At 47.6% G+C, this 14737-nt stretch overlaps 1 protein-coding gene across 1 annotated transcript in view; it reads left to right on the top strand.

Moving 5' to 3' along the window:
* The window catches only part of LOC110497205 (neuronal acetylcholine receptor subunit alpha-7-like), a 79734-nt gene extending 70045 nt beyond the window's left edge, over window positions 1-9689 (top strand). The window contains exons 7-10 of the mRNA XM_036934010.1: window positions 1475-1669; window positions 4310-4396; window positions 5753-5862; window positions 8312-9689. Coding sequence (XP_036789905.1) covers window positions 1475-1669; window positions 4310-4396; window positions 5753-5862; window positions 8312-9007 — 1088 coding nt within the window. The 3' untranslated portion in view covers window positions 9008-9689. The remainder of the gene's footprint in view (window positions 1-1474; window positions 1670-4309; window positions 4397-5752; window positions 5863-8311) is intronic.
* The last annotated feature ends 5048 nt before the right edge of the window (window positions 9690-14737 follow it).

Here is a 14737-nt window from a genome sequence, read left to right as displayed (position 1 = left end):
ACTTTTGATACTTTTTATATTAGTATATTTAAAACCAGATATTCACATAATTTTACTGGGTGACTTTCACTCAAGAATGATAACTGGGTGTTTTTTCCCCACGCCTGGAGAATGTCGGCTTGGCCTGTGACTGCCTGGTGTTTACACACACACACACACACACACACACACACAAAAATAATTCCCTCCCTCATACACCCAGTACGCAGCTGGCTGTATGTAACCAGGGGGTGTGAGGTGACAGCTGGCCCAGGAAAGGCTCACTAGATTGGGGCACAGCCAGCCAGGCAGGCTCAGCTCCAGAAACAGCCCTGGTGCCTCTGCCAGAAAAGGTGCAATCCTGGGGCTCTGTTTAGAGTTTAGCGATAGGACCCTTGGTTACGGTCCTATACACACACATGTATGGACACACACACACACACAAACGGTTTTCAGATGCTAGGTTTTAATCAGTTAAAAGAACAATACTTCATTTGGAGTGATGAGTCTGAAATCCTCAAACTCACTAACCAATCAGTGCTCTGCTAGATGTCCTACAATTGAACCATTTAAATTTCTCCTTGACACACTCCCCCCCCCCCCACACACACACACACACACACACACACACACACACAAAGACCATTGTGCAATATTAATGCGTGGGAATTAGATGTACATTACGGAGAGTGAGGCAGGAGACACTACAGAATCCACACACGGAGGACAAGGTGCATGAGGAGATTCATCTCAACATGAATCTGATATTTAGTTTGGGGTCATTTGGAAAAGGGGACGTTTTCAGACAGTTTGTGAAGGTCATTTCTGCCTCCAGCATACCTTGTCACGCTGTCTTTCAGTTTTACCTTATCAGGAAGTTGTGTGATATGAAGTCTAAAGGTCATCTCACAATGCCAGACTCTGCAGAATGCTGGAAATCAGGGATTCATCTTAAATCTGATGGCGGTGTTCATATGTTCTGTAATCGTTATGTCCATCTAACCTGCCCCCCCCTCCTCCTCCTCCTCCTCCTCCCAGGTGTCCCAGTGAAGCATAACGAGCTGTATTATGACTGCTGTAAGGAGCCCTAACCTGCCCCCCCCCCCCTCCTCCCAGGTGTCCCAGTGAAGCATAACGAGCTGTATTATGACTGCTGTAAGGAGCCCTAACCTGCCCCCCCCCCCCCCTCTAAGGTGTCCCAGTGAAGCGTAACGAGCTGTATTATGACTGCTGTAAGGAGCCCTAACCCCCCCCCCTCCCAGGTGTCCCAGTGAAGCATAACGAGCTGTATTATGACTGCTGTAAGGAGCCCTAATCCCCCCCCCCCCCCTCCCAGGTGTCCCAGTGAAGCGTAACGAGCTGTATTATGACTGCTGTAAGGAGCCCTAACCTGCCCCCCCCCCCCCCCCCCCCCCTCCTCCCAGGTGTCCCAGTGAAGTGTAACGAGCTGTATTATGACTGCTGTAAGGAGCCCTAACCTCCCCCCTCCTCCCAGGTGTCCCAGTGAAGCGTAACGAGCTGTACTATGACTGCTGTAAGGAGCCCTACCCTGACGTCACCTTCACTGTCACCATGAGGAGGAGAACGCTGTACTACGGTCTCAACCTGCTCATCCCCTGTGTCCTCATCTCTGGCCTGGCCCTGCTGGTCTTCCTGCTGCCTGCAGACTCTGGAGAGAAGATCTCCCTGGGTGAGAGGAGGGGTCCACACACAGGACAGGAATGTACACAGGCACACACACACAGACACACGCAGAGACACACGCAGAGACACACAGAGACACACACACCTCATTCTGTGAGGACACTGTGGGCGCATGGTACACTAATCCTTTTATTTTCCTTCCTTTATGCTAATTCTGATATTATGCTTTGAATAAGGCTTTATGTCAACCAGTATTCTAATAAGGCTTTATGTCAACCAGTATTCTAATAAGGCTTTATGCCAACCAGTATTCTAATAAGGCGTTATGTCAACCAGTATTCTAATGAGGCTTTATGCCGACCAGTATTCTAATGAGGCTTTATGTCAACCAGTATTCTAATGAGGCTTTATGTCAACCAGTATTCTAATAATGCTTTATGCCGACCAGTATTCTAATAAGGCTTTATGCCAACCAGTATTCTAATAAGGTGTTATGCCAACCAGTATTATAATAAGGCTTTATGCCAACCAGTACTCTAATAAGGCTTTATGCCAACCAGTACTCTAATAAGGCTTTATGTCAACCAGTATTCTAATAAGGCTTTATGGTTGAAAGACATGAAAGCTATAATTCTGCCTGACTGAGTGTCTGACTAACTGACCTCACCATATCTTGGTTGAAAGACATGAAAGCTGTGATTCCTCTGAGAGTAGAGGTGAGCTGTAGCTGTTCTTTATGTTCTCCTCTCTATGTCCCTTATCCCTCTCTACCCCCATCCATCTCTCCCTCTCTACCCCCACCCTTCTCTCTCTCTACCCCCATCCATCTCTCCCTCTCTACCCCCACCCTTCTCCCTCTCTACCCCCACCCATCTCTCCCTCTCTACCCCCACCCTTCTCCCTCTCTACCCCCACCCTTCTCTCCCTCTCTACCCCCACCCATCTCTCCCTCTCTATCCCCACCCTTCTCTCTCTCTCTACTCCAACCCCCCTCCCTCTCTACCTCCACCCTTCTCTCTCTCTCTCTACTCCAACCCACCTCCCTCTCTACCTCCACCCTTCTCTCTCCCTCTCTACTCCAACCCCCCTCCCTCTCTACTCCAACCCCCCTCCCTCTCTACCCCCACCCATCTCTCCCTCTCTACCCCATCCATCTCTCCCTCTCTACTCCAACCCCCCATCCCTCTCTACTCCAACCCCCCTCCCTCTCTACTCCAACCCCCCTCCCTCTCTACCTCCACCCTTCTCTCCCTCTCTACTTCAACCCCCCTCCCTCTCTACCTCCACCCTTCTCTCCCTCTCTACTCCAACCCCCTCCCTCTCTACTCCAACCCCCCTCCCTCTCTACTCCAACCCCCCTCCCTCTCTACCTCCACCCTTCTCTCCCTCTCTACTCCAACCCCACTCCCTCTCTACTCCAACCCCCCCCCCCCCCCCCCCCCCCTCTGTTAGTGTAATTTAATTATACCAATGTGTTTTCATTAATTTAATTCCCTTAATCTATTTTATGAGAATTTGTAAGATTCTTGTTTGTATAAAATAGACGGAGTCTATTCAATAATAGATAAAATAATTTATTCTCGGAGCGCACTGCCACGTTACCACGAGCAACAGTTTATATACAATAACATGACGTCATTTCATTGCTTCTAGAATGAATCTCCTCCTCTCGACCGAGACAAAGGAACTTTAAAAGTTCATTCAAAGTTCATTCTGACCCACTAGCACATACACAGGACACACAACACAACTGAGTTCATTCTGACCCACTAGCACACACACAGGACACACAACACAACTGAGTTCATTCTGACCCACTAGCACATACACAGGACACACAACACAACTGAGTTCATTCTGACCCACTAGCACATACACAGGACACACAACACAACTGAGTTTATTCTGACCCACTAGCACACACACAGGACACACAACACAACTGAGTTCATTCTGACCCACTAGCACACACACAGGACACACAACATAACTGAGTTCATTCTGACCCACTAACACACACACAGGACACACAACACAACTGAGTTCATTCTGACCCACTAGCACACACACAGGACACACAACACAACTGAGTTCATTCTGACCCACTAGCACATACACAGGACACACAACACAACTGAATTAACTCTTGACCCCTCACCATTATCGATCACCACTTAGCTGACAGTTCTAGTTAACAGAAAACCTAGGAATGCCCTCACTGCCTTATCTAAAACACGTCAGAGCTCAGTTTCATCGGTTCAACCATAGTCTAAAGACCTTTTCTGCTTACATAAAAACCCTCACTCCTAATCTCCTCCAACCTGGAATGGTATTTATTTCATGTAATTACCCTGTTTCAGGCACCACAATCCCTTCTTATGAACTCATATTGTTCATCAGATATAATAAAACAGAGTATGTTTACTTAGCTACAGTTCTATTTAAAATGAGGATATTGTTTATTCATTTATTCATAATATTCCTAACACCCTCTCTACCTCTACCCTTCTCTCTCTCTCTACCCCCACCCATCTCTCCCTCTCTACCCCCTCCCTCTCTCCCCTAACCACCCTCCCTCTCTCCCCCAACCTCCCTCCCTCTCTCCCCCCTCCCTCTCTCCCCCAACCTCCCTCCCTCTCTACCCCCATCCATCTCTCCCGCTCTCCCCCCTCCCTCTCTCCCCCAGGTATCACTGTGTTGCTGTCTCTGACTGTCTTCATGTTGCTGGTAGCAGAAATCATGCCGGCTACGTCAGACTCTGTTCCTCTCATCGGTAAAGTATTGATCCTCTATTGACTCATCAGTGATTTATTGAGGTTTGCAGAAGCACCATTGTATTTTACATGATTACGCTCATACAAGTTGTGAATTGATTGGTGGTTCAATATCATCACTAGATACCAAGCTAAATCATGAAACCAATTCAAACTCATGTGTTCCTTCTTTAGGCCTGGTTGCTATGCCCATATTTCTTGCAGTGGAGGCTGGTGAAGGGAGGATGACTCATAACAATGGCAGAACTGGAGTGAATGGAACAGTATCAAACAGGTGTTTTGGATCCCATTCCATTCCACTCCTCCCCAGACGTTGTTATGAGCTGTCCTCCCCTCAGCAGCCTCCACTGCTTTCTTGGAAAGTTGACCACACACAGTGAAGTATAGAATAGCCAGTCATAAACCCAGTGTAAAACCCCACGACCAAACATCTAACTAATAGGGTTTCCACACGACACACCTCATTCTTATTACAGCGCTGAGGTCTTCTGTTTTCCCTTCTAGCAGCCGATGTTTACCTCAGGCTTTAATCAGCTAGACAGGAGAGGTGTAGAAGGAACTGCGTGACTGCTTCCCAAATGGCTCCCTATTCTCTATTTAGTGCACTACTGGTCAAAAGTAGTGCACCGTGTAGGGAATAGGGTGCCAGTACATGATTGATGGAAGGAATCAATAGCCAGGAAAGAGAGGAGACGTTGATAGAATGAAGAGCTCAGAGGGCTGACAGGGTGTTAGGGATGTTACCACCTCAGGCAGACAGGTGGTTACTGTTCTCATCTCCTGCTAAAATGCCTCTCTCTCTTAATCTCTCTCTCTCTTAATCTCTCTCTCTCTTTATCTCTCTCTCTCTCTCTTAATCTCTCTCTCTCTTTATCTCTCTCTCTCTCTTTATCCTTCTTTTTCCCTATTTCTACCTCTCTCTTTATCTTTCTCTCTCCTCTTTCGATCTCATTCTCTCTCTCTTTCTCTCTCTCTCTCTCACCTTGTTCTATTCCTCTTGTTCTCTTTCTCTCTCTATCCTGAAGCAGGGGATAACCTGTTAATCACCTGTTTAAAATACCTGTCTCTTTTCTACCTTTCCTCATCCATCTCTTTCCAGTGTTCTATCATCTATATCTCTATGTTCCTGCCCAGTACTTTCTAGTGTTCTATCATCTATATCTCTATGTTCCTGCCCAGTACTTTCCAGTATTCTATAATCTATATCTCTATGTTCCTGCCCAGTATTCTATAATCTATATCTCTGTTTCTGCCCAGTACTTTCTAGTATTCTATTATTTCTATTTCTATGTGTTCCAGCCCACTACAATGATTTCTGATATTGATATCTATAATCTACATTTCTGTTGTTGCAGGCCAGTATTTTTCCTTCGCCATGATGATCGTGGGTCTCTCTCTCGTCGTCACGGTTCTCGTTCTACAGTTCCACCATCACGACCCTCACGGGGTAAAGATGCCTAAATGGGTAGGTAACCACGGTCACATTACATTTCCCGCTAACCTCTTTGTGTCATGTCCTCTTTAACTGACGCCTTCAGTCGTAGACTAGTTCCGGTTCATGTCTGCTGCGGAAAAATACATTGCAGTTGTCTTAGTGGTCCTTGCCTCTGGTTGTGATTAGAGTAGAGGAGTTGTAGATGTCGTGGAGCAGTTGAAGCTCAGTTTGTTTGTCATTCGTGTGACTTCACCAACTCTGATCCTATAGTACCACAGTGTGTACAAGGGGATGGTGTCCACAACACCTTAGACTCATCTTAGAGTGTCTTCAGTTCCTCCCCAAAGTGGGAGTTGTCAGAGGAAGGGGAGGAGTGTTCATGTAAGAGCAGCAACACAGTCAAATCCTGTCATACAAGAAAATCACAAATACATGTTACCCCAGGACACGTCACAAGAATGAAAGAGTAACACAAGTACCAGATCACGCCAAGTTCTTCGCTAGACAGCTCATTGCTCATTGACTAGGCCGATGTCATCTCATCTCACATCTTAAAGTGTCAGTCCACTTCCCTCCAATAGTCACACGATCCCGTAGAGCGTTGGAGCACAGAGTGGATGAAGCTCAAAGTCATAGAGACGGCTCATTGACTAGGCCGATGTCATCGTAACATATGTCACTTCCTGAAGTGTCACTTCTGCCCTGGCAGACAAACGGTGCCTGAGGGGATGACGAGCTCTCACAGACAGGCCAGACATGTTTTAAACATCAACCATCTACAGCCCCGTAGAGCCTCTCTGTCTCATAGTCTGCCGGAGTACATCTGAAGACCTGGTCTACCTCTGAATATCCTTGTATATCTGAAGACCTGGTCTAGCTCTGAATATCCTTGTATATCTGAAGACCTGGTCTACCTCTGAATATCCTTGTATATCTGAAGACCTGGTCTACCTCTGAATATCCTTGTATATCTGAAGACCTGGTCTACCTCTGAATATCCTTGTATATCTGAAGACCTGGTCTACCTCTGAATATCCTTGTATATCTGAAGACCTGGTCTACCTCTGAATATCCTTGTATATCTGAAGACCTGGTCTACCTCTGAATATCCTTGTACATCTGAAGACCTGGTCTACCTCTGAATATCCTTGTACATCTGAAGACCTGGTCTACCTCTGAATATCCGTGTACATCTGAACACCTGGTCTACCTCTGAATATCCGTGTATATCTGAAGACCTGGTCTACCTCTGAATATCCGTGTATATCTGAAGACCTGGTCTACCTCTGAATATCCTTGTATATCTGAAGACCTGGTCTACCTCTAAATATCCGTGTATATCTGAAGACCTGGTCTACCTCTGAATATCCGTGTACATCTGAAGACCTGGTCTACCTCTGAATATCCGTGTATATCTGAAGACCTGGTCTACCTCTGAATATCCGTGTATATCTGAAGACCTGGTCTACCTCTGAATATCCGTGTATATCTGAAGACCTGGTCTACCTCTGAATATCCGTGTATATCTGAAGACCTGGTCTACCTCTGAATATCCTTGTATATCTGAAGACCTGGTCTACCTCTGAATATCCGTGTATATCTGAAGACCTGGTCTACCTCTGAATATCCGTGTATATCTGAAGACCTGGTCTACCTCTGAATATCCGTGTATATCTGAAGACCTGGTCTACCTCTGAATATCCTTGTATATCTGAAGACCTGGTCTACCTCTGAATATCCTTGTATATCTGAAGACCTGGTCTACCTCTGAATATCCTTGTACATCTGAAGACCTGGTCTACCTCTGAATATCCGTGTATATCTGAAGACCTGGTCTACCTCTGAATATCCGTGTATATCTGAAGACCTGGTCTACCTCTGAATATCCGTGTATATCTGAAGACCTGGTCTACCTCTGAATATCCGTGTATATCTGAGCCTGAAAGAGTTATCTATGGCTGTTCTTTGTCAACAATGTAATGTGGCCATGACGTATGTGTTTATTGCTTTTTTACCGTAAATGTAAAAAGAAAAGGCAACATGTTTAATATCAGTACAAACTGTCCCTTTTTGGGAGCTGCCACCTTTCTCTGTCTTCACCTTTCTCTCCTCTCCCCCTTTTTCTCCATCTCTCCTCCCACACTCTCTCTCTCTCTCCTCCCACTCTGTCTCTCTCTCCTCCCACTCTCTCTCTCTCTCTCCTCCCATTCTCTCTCTCTCTCTCTCCTCCCACTCTCTCTCCTCCACTCTCTCTCTCTCTCTCCTCCCACTCTCTCTCTCTCTCTCCTCCCACTCTCTCTCTCTCTCTCTCTCTCTCTCTCTCTCTCTCCTCCCACTCTCTCTCTCTCTCTCTACTCCCACTCTTTCTCTCTCCTCCCTCTCTCTCTCTCTCTCCTCCCCCCTGCCTCCACTACCTCTCTCTCTCTCTCTCTCTCTCTCTCTCTCTCTCTCCTCCCCCCTGCCTCCACTACCTCTCTAGATGCGAGTCATCCTCCTCAACTGGTGTGCCTGGTTCCTCCGCATGAAGAAGCCTGGTGAGGAACGCAAGACGACCACCAGCTCCACCGTCACCGCCAACACCAATACTACCCCCAGCTCTGCCACAGGAGGCTACAAGTACTCCCACCCTCCCCCTCACCACGCCAGCACCAGCTCCATCCAGATGGGCTCCATCCCTGGGGGACAGCCCTCCAATACCTCAACCACCAACGGCAACATGAACCTGTACTTCGGCTACCACTCTGTGGGTATGGGAGGGATGGGATCCTTAGGAGGGTCTCATGATAACCCCTGCTGCCCGCCTAGCAGTGACTCTTCAGGGGTTGGGGTCTGCAGTGGAGGGGCTGGGGGTGGTAGTCAGACCACGGGGACAGGCGGAACGTGTTCCCCCAACGAGGCGCTACTCTCTGACCGGGACGCGGGGATCCTCCGGAGGTTGACGGTGGACCAGATCCCGGAGATCGGGCGGATCCTGGAGGAAGTTCATTTCATCGCCCAGAGGTTCAGGGAGCAGGACGAGGGAGAGGCGGTCTGCAGCGAGTGGAAGTTTGCGGCGGCAGTCGTGGATCGTCTTTGTCTCGTGGCGTTCACCATCTTCTCCATCATCGGCACGTTCACCATCCTCATGTCGGCGCCCAACTTCCTAGAGGCTGTGACCAAGGATTACCTCACATAATGTGACTTTTATCTCAGCTGGCTAATTGGGCTAACGCTAATGAACACTGTAGCTAATTGGGCTAACGCTAATGAACACTGTAGCAAATTGGGCTAACGCTAATGAACACTGTAGCTAATTGGCTAACGCTAACTAGCGCTTTAGCTATAATACTAAACAATATAAACTGTAGCTAACCGCCTCTACTCTGTGAAGCCACTGAAAACCACCTCCCACAGTTTTGAGATAAAATAATCTCTAGAGTTATGACTATTTATGACACCAGTACTTGGAACACCAATGTCTATATTTTGATAATGGGTGTGGATTATTATGGTGATATACAGTATATCTTCCATGTGGGTGTGTTTACTGTCAAAATGGCTACTGTAGCTGTAGTGAACGCTTACCAATCGTTCAGTAACAGTACTGTCAACATGGCTTCTGTAGCTCTAGTCGATGCTTACCACTCGTTCAGTAACAGTACTGTCAACATGGCTTCCGTAGCTCTAGTCGATGCTTACCAATCGTTCAGTAACAGTACTGTCAACATGGCTTCTGTAGCTCTAGTCGATGCTTACCACTCCTTCAGTAACAGTACTGTCAACATGGCTTCTGTAGCTCTTGTCGATGCTTACCACTCGTTCAGTAACAGTACTGTCAACATGGCTTCCGTAACTCTAGTCGATGCTTACCACTCGTTCAGTAACAGTACTGTCAACATGGCTTCTGTAGCTCTAGTCGATGCTTACCACTCGTTCAGTAACAGTACTGTCAACATGGCTTCTGTAGCTCTAGTCGATGCTTACCACTCGTTCAGTAACAGTACTGTCAACATGGCTTCTGTAGCTCTAGTCGATGCTTACCACTCGTTCAGTAACAGTACTGTCAACATGGCTTCTGTAGCTCTAGTCGATGTTTACCAATCGTTCAGTAACAGTACTGTCAACATGGCTTCTGTAGCTCTAGCCGATGCTTACCACTCGTTCAGTAACAGTACTGTCAACATGGCTTCCGAACTCTAGTCGATGCTTACCACTCGTTCAGTAACAGTACTGTCAACATGGCTTCTGTAGCTCTAGTCGATGCTTACCACTCGTTCAGTAACAGTACTGTCAACATGGCTTCTGTAGCTCTAGTCGATGCTTACCACTCGTTCAGTAACAGTACTGTCAACATGGCTTCTGTAGCTCTAGTCGATGCTTACCAATCGTTCAGTAACAGTACTGTCAACATGGCTTCCGTAGCTCTAGCCGATGCTTACCACTCGTTCAGTAACAGTACTGTCAGCATGGCTTCCGTAACTCTAGTCGATGCTTACCACTCGTTCAGTAACAGTACTGTCAACATGGCTTCTGTAGCTCTAGTCGATGCTTACCACTCGTTCAGTAACAGTACTGTCAACATGGCTTCTGTAGCTCTAGTCGATGCTTACCAATCGTTCAGTAACAGTACTGTCAACATGGCTTCTGTAGCTCTAGCCGATGCTTACCACTCGTTCAGTAACAGTACTGTCAACATGGCTTCTGTAGCTCTAGTCGATGCTTACCACTCATTCAGTAACAGTACTGTCAACATGGCTTCTGTAGCTCTAGTCGATGCTTACCACTCGTTCAGTAACAGTACTGTCAACATGGCTTCTGTAGCTCTAGTCGATGCTTACCACTCGTTCAGTAACAGTACTGTCAACATGGCTTCTGTAGCTCTAGTCGATGCTTACCAATCGTTCAGTAACAGTACTGTCAACATGGCTTCCGTAGCTCTAGTCGATGCTTACCACTCGTTCAGTAACAGTACTGTCAACATGGCTTCCGTAGCTCTAGTCGATGCTTACCACTCGTTCAGTAACAGTACTGTCAACATGGCTTCCGTAGCTCTAGTCGATGCTTACCACTCGTTCAGTAACAGTACCTCAGTATATAGTCGGTGAGGCTTTAGTTCTTGAACAGTGTGTGAATTCACTGACACACTTTTATCCCTTTCCCTAGCCTCTTGTATAGATAACCTCATCATATAGATGACCTCATCGTATAGATGACCTCATCGACGTTCCTCTTCCCCTCTTCTTTCTCTCCCTTTTTATTGTTTTCCTTTCTTTCCACATATTTTCACTCTTTACCACCTCACCCGGTTTCACTTCTGCCCCTCTTTCACTGTTCATCTGTCCATGAATCTGTCCCCACCCCTCCTTTCTCCCTCTGTTCCCCAGACCATCAGCCAGATCTTTCTCTACTTTCTCCTTTCACTCTTGACACTTTTCTCCCTCTCTCCCCATCCCTCCTGTCCCTCTGTCCCCCACCCCTCCTCTCCCTCTGTCCCCCACCCCTCCTGTCCCTCTCTCCCCATACCTCCTGTCCCTCTGTCCCCCATCCCTCCTCTCCCTCTGTCCCCCACCCTTCCTGTCCCTCTGTCCCCCACCCCTCCTGTCCCTCTGTCCCCCATCCCTCCTCTCCCTCTCTCCCCATCCCTCCTGTCCCTCTGTCCCCCACCCCTCCTGTCCCTCTGTCCCCACCCCTCCTGTCCCTCTGTCCCTCACCCTTCCTGTCCCTCTGTCCCCAACCCCTCCTGTCCCTCTGTCCCCCACCCCTCCTGTCCCTCTGTCCCCCACCCCTCCTGTCCCTCTGTCCCCCACCCCTCCTGTCCCTCTGTCCCCCACCCCTCCTGTCCCTCTGTCCCCCACCCATCCTGTCCCTCTGTCCCCCACCCCTCCTCTCCCTCTGTCCCCCATCCCTCCTGTCCCTCTGTCCCCCACCCCTCCTGTCCCTCTGTCCCCCACCCCTCCTGTCCCTCTGTCCCCCACCCCTCCTGTCCCTCTGTCCCCCACCCCTTCTGTCCCTCTGTCCCCCACCCCTCCTGTCCCTCTGTCCCCCACCCCTCCTGTCCCCCACCCCTCCTCTCCCTCTGTCCCCATCCCTCCTGTCCATCTGTCCCCCACCCCTCCTGTCCCTCTGTCCCCCATCCCTCCTCTCCCTCTGTCCCCCACCCCTCCTGTCCCTCTGTCCCCCACCCCTCCTGTCCCTCTGTCCCCCACCCCTCCTGTCCCTCTGTCCCCCACCCCTCCTGTCCCTCTGTCCCCCACCCCTCCTGTCCCTCTGTCCCCCATCCCTCCTGTCCCTCTGTCTCCCACCCCTCCTGTCCCTCTGTCCCCATCCCTCCTGTCCCAATGTTTTTTCCCTCATCAATCTACACACAATACCCCATAATGACAAAGCAAAAACAGTTTTTTTTAATAAAATAAAATGGATATCACATTTACATAAGTGTTCAGACCCTTTACTCAGTACTTTGTTGAAGCTTGGCACACCTGTATTTGGGGAGTTTCTCCCATTCTTCTCTGCAGATCCTCTGCCAGATTGGATGGGGAGCGTCACTGCACAGCTATTTTCAGATCTCTCCAGAGATGTTTGATCGGGTTCTAGTCTGGCTCTGGCTAGGCCACTCCTGTGTCGTCTTGGCTTTATCCGCAGGGTCGTTGTCCTGTTGAAAGGTGAACCTTCTCCCAAGTCTGAGGTCCTGAGCGCTCTGGAGCAGGTTTTCATCAAGGATCTCTCTCTGTACTTTGCGCCGTTCATCGTTCCCTCGATCCTGACTAGTCTCCCTGCCACTGAAAAACATCCCCACAGCATGATGCTGCCACCACCATGCTTCACCATAGGGATTGTACCAGGTTTCCTCCAAACGTGAGGCTTGGCATTCAGGCCAAGGAGTTACATTTTTGTTTCATCAGACCAGATAATCTTGTTTCTCATGGTCTGAGAGTCTTTAGGTGCCTTTTGGCAAACTCCAAGCAGGTTGTCATATGCATTTTACTGAGGAGTGGCTTCTGTCTGGCCACTCTACCATAAAGGCCTGATTGGTGGAGTGCTGCAGAGATGGTTGTCCTACTGGAAGGTTCTCCCATCTTCACAGAGGAAATCTCAAAGCTCTCTCAGAGTGACAATCGGGTTCTTGGTCACCTACCTGACCAAGGCCCTTCTCCCCCAATTGCTCAGTTTGGCCAGGTGGCCAGCTCTAGGAAGAGCCTTGGTGGTTCCAAACGTCTTCAATTTAAGAATGATCGAGGCCACTGTGTTCTTGGGGAACTTCAATGCTGCAAAAATGTTTTGGTACCCTTTCCCAGATCTGTGCCTCGACACAATCCTGTCTCGGAGCTTTACGGACAATTCCTTCGACCTCATGGCTTGGTTTTTGCTCTGACATGCACTGTGAACTGTGGGACCTTATATAGACAGGTGTGTGCCGTTCCAAATCATGTCCAATCAATTGAATTTACCACAGGTGGACTCCAATCAATTTGTAGAAACATCTCAAACATTTCAATGATGGTCATTGGAAACAGGAAGCACCTGAGCTCAATTTCAAGTCTAATTGAGAAGGGTCTGAATACTTATGTAAATAAGGATTTCTTTTTTTTAATACATTTGCAAAAAAATCTAAAAAACTGTTTTTGTTTTGTTATTATGGGGTGTTGTGTGTTGATTGATGAGGAAAATGTTTTACTTCATTTATTTCAGAAGAAGGCTGTAACGTAGCAAAATGTGGAAAAAGTCCAGGGGTGTGAATACTTATTGAATGCACCATATAAGAAGTAACAGTTGTTCAGGTTACATTTCACTGTGATTCCATTACAGCTCCGCTTCTCCTCCCCAGAAACCTTTAATTAAACGGTATCTAGCTAGAACTGCATACCGTCACTGCAGATCAGATAGGAGAATCGATGGACCCATTAACTCTCTGGTTCTCCTCTACAACCTCTCTCTCTCTAGTGGCACAGCTCTATGTTATCTGTGTAGAATATGATACTCTTCGCTACCTGAGCCACTTTCCTTCAGCAGGTGAGCGTTATATTTTTGAAGCAGTGTGTTTACCCGTTAGATTTGTAGCTCGTTGTCATCAATACCAGGGTATATCTAAATCTTCATGGATGTTTTTTTCAAGTAAAACTCAACACACACACAAAAAAAAACAAGCTTAAGGGATAAAGTGACACTTAAAAAAGGTATTTTAAAATATATTTTCCTAAGAAGCCCTGTGTGTTTTCCCACGGCGGATACAGACCTTTCGTAGTCCAGATTGTTTTAGTGTTGTGTTCTCTCATACGGTGTGAAATGAAACAGTCTTTCCTCATCTATCGTTAAGCAAATGGACATGAAACCCGGATGACTGGGGGTATTATTGACAGAAAACCCGCTGATGTATACCACAATCTGTGTGTCACCTCGTCGCCGTGTCAACACAACTACAGTAAACTAACTCTCACTACTGTGATCCTCTTATCGTTAAACAGATGACATCAATCATTGAATTACAACGGTCTATTGTTCAATTGTTTTCACGACACTGACAGAACTCAGACTGGGCCCGCTGATTCGGACATGAGAAAAGAGGTCATTAAAACAAGACATTGGAGGAGGAGGAAGAGGAGAAGAGCGAGTGAGAGAGAGAAAAAACCCTCATAGACTGGGGCTGGAGGTCCAAAGGTTTGTGGGGTCAGAGACGTCACCTGATCCACCATCCTGACCACTGCTCTGTTTGGTCTCGCCATACCCTGTAGAGAAACAGGATGTGATCTTTTAAGATCAGGGGCCCGTATCCACAAAATGCCTCAGAGTAGGAGTGCTGATCTAGAATCTGTCCTTGCAACCTTATTCATTATGAACTAAAAAGCCAAACTGAGCCTAGATCAGCACTTGTACTCTGAGACACTTTGGATGTGGGCTCTGAGCCAATCAAAGACGAGGAAAGCCCTAA

Source organism: Oncorhynchus mykiss, chromosome 10 (genome assembly GCF_013265735.2).
Source record: "Oncorhynchus mykiss isolate Arlee chromosome 10, USDA_OmykA_1.1, whole genome shotgun sequence".
Taxonomy (NCBI): domain Eukaryota; kingdom Metazoa; phylum Chordata; class Actinopteri; order Salmoniformes; family Salmonidae; genus Oncorhynchus; species Oncorhynchus mykiss.
This window is presented reverse-complemented; position numbering and strand designations above follow the sequence as displayed.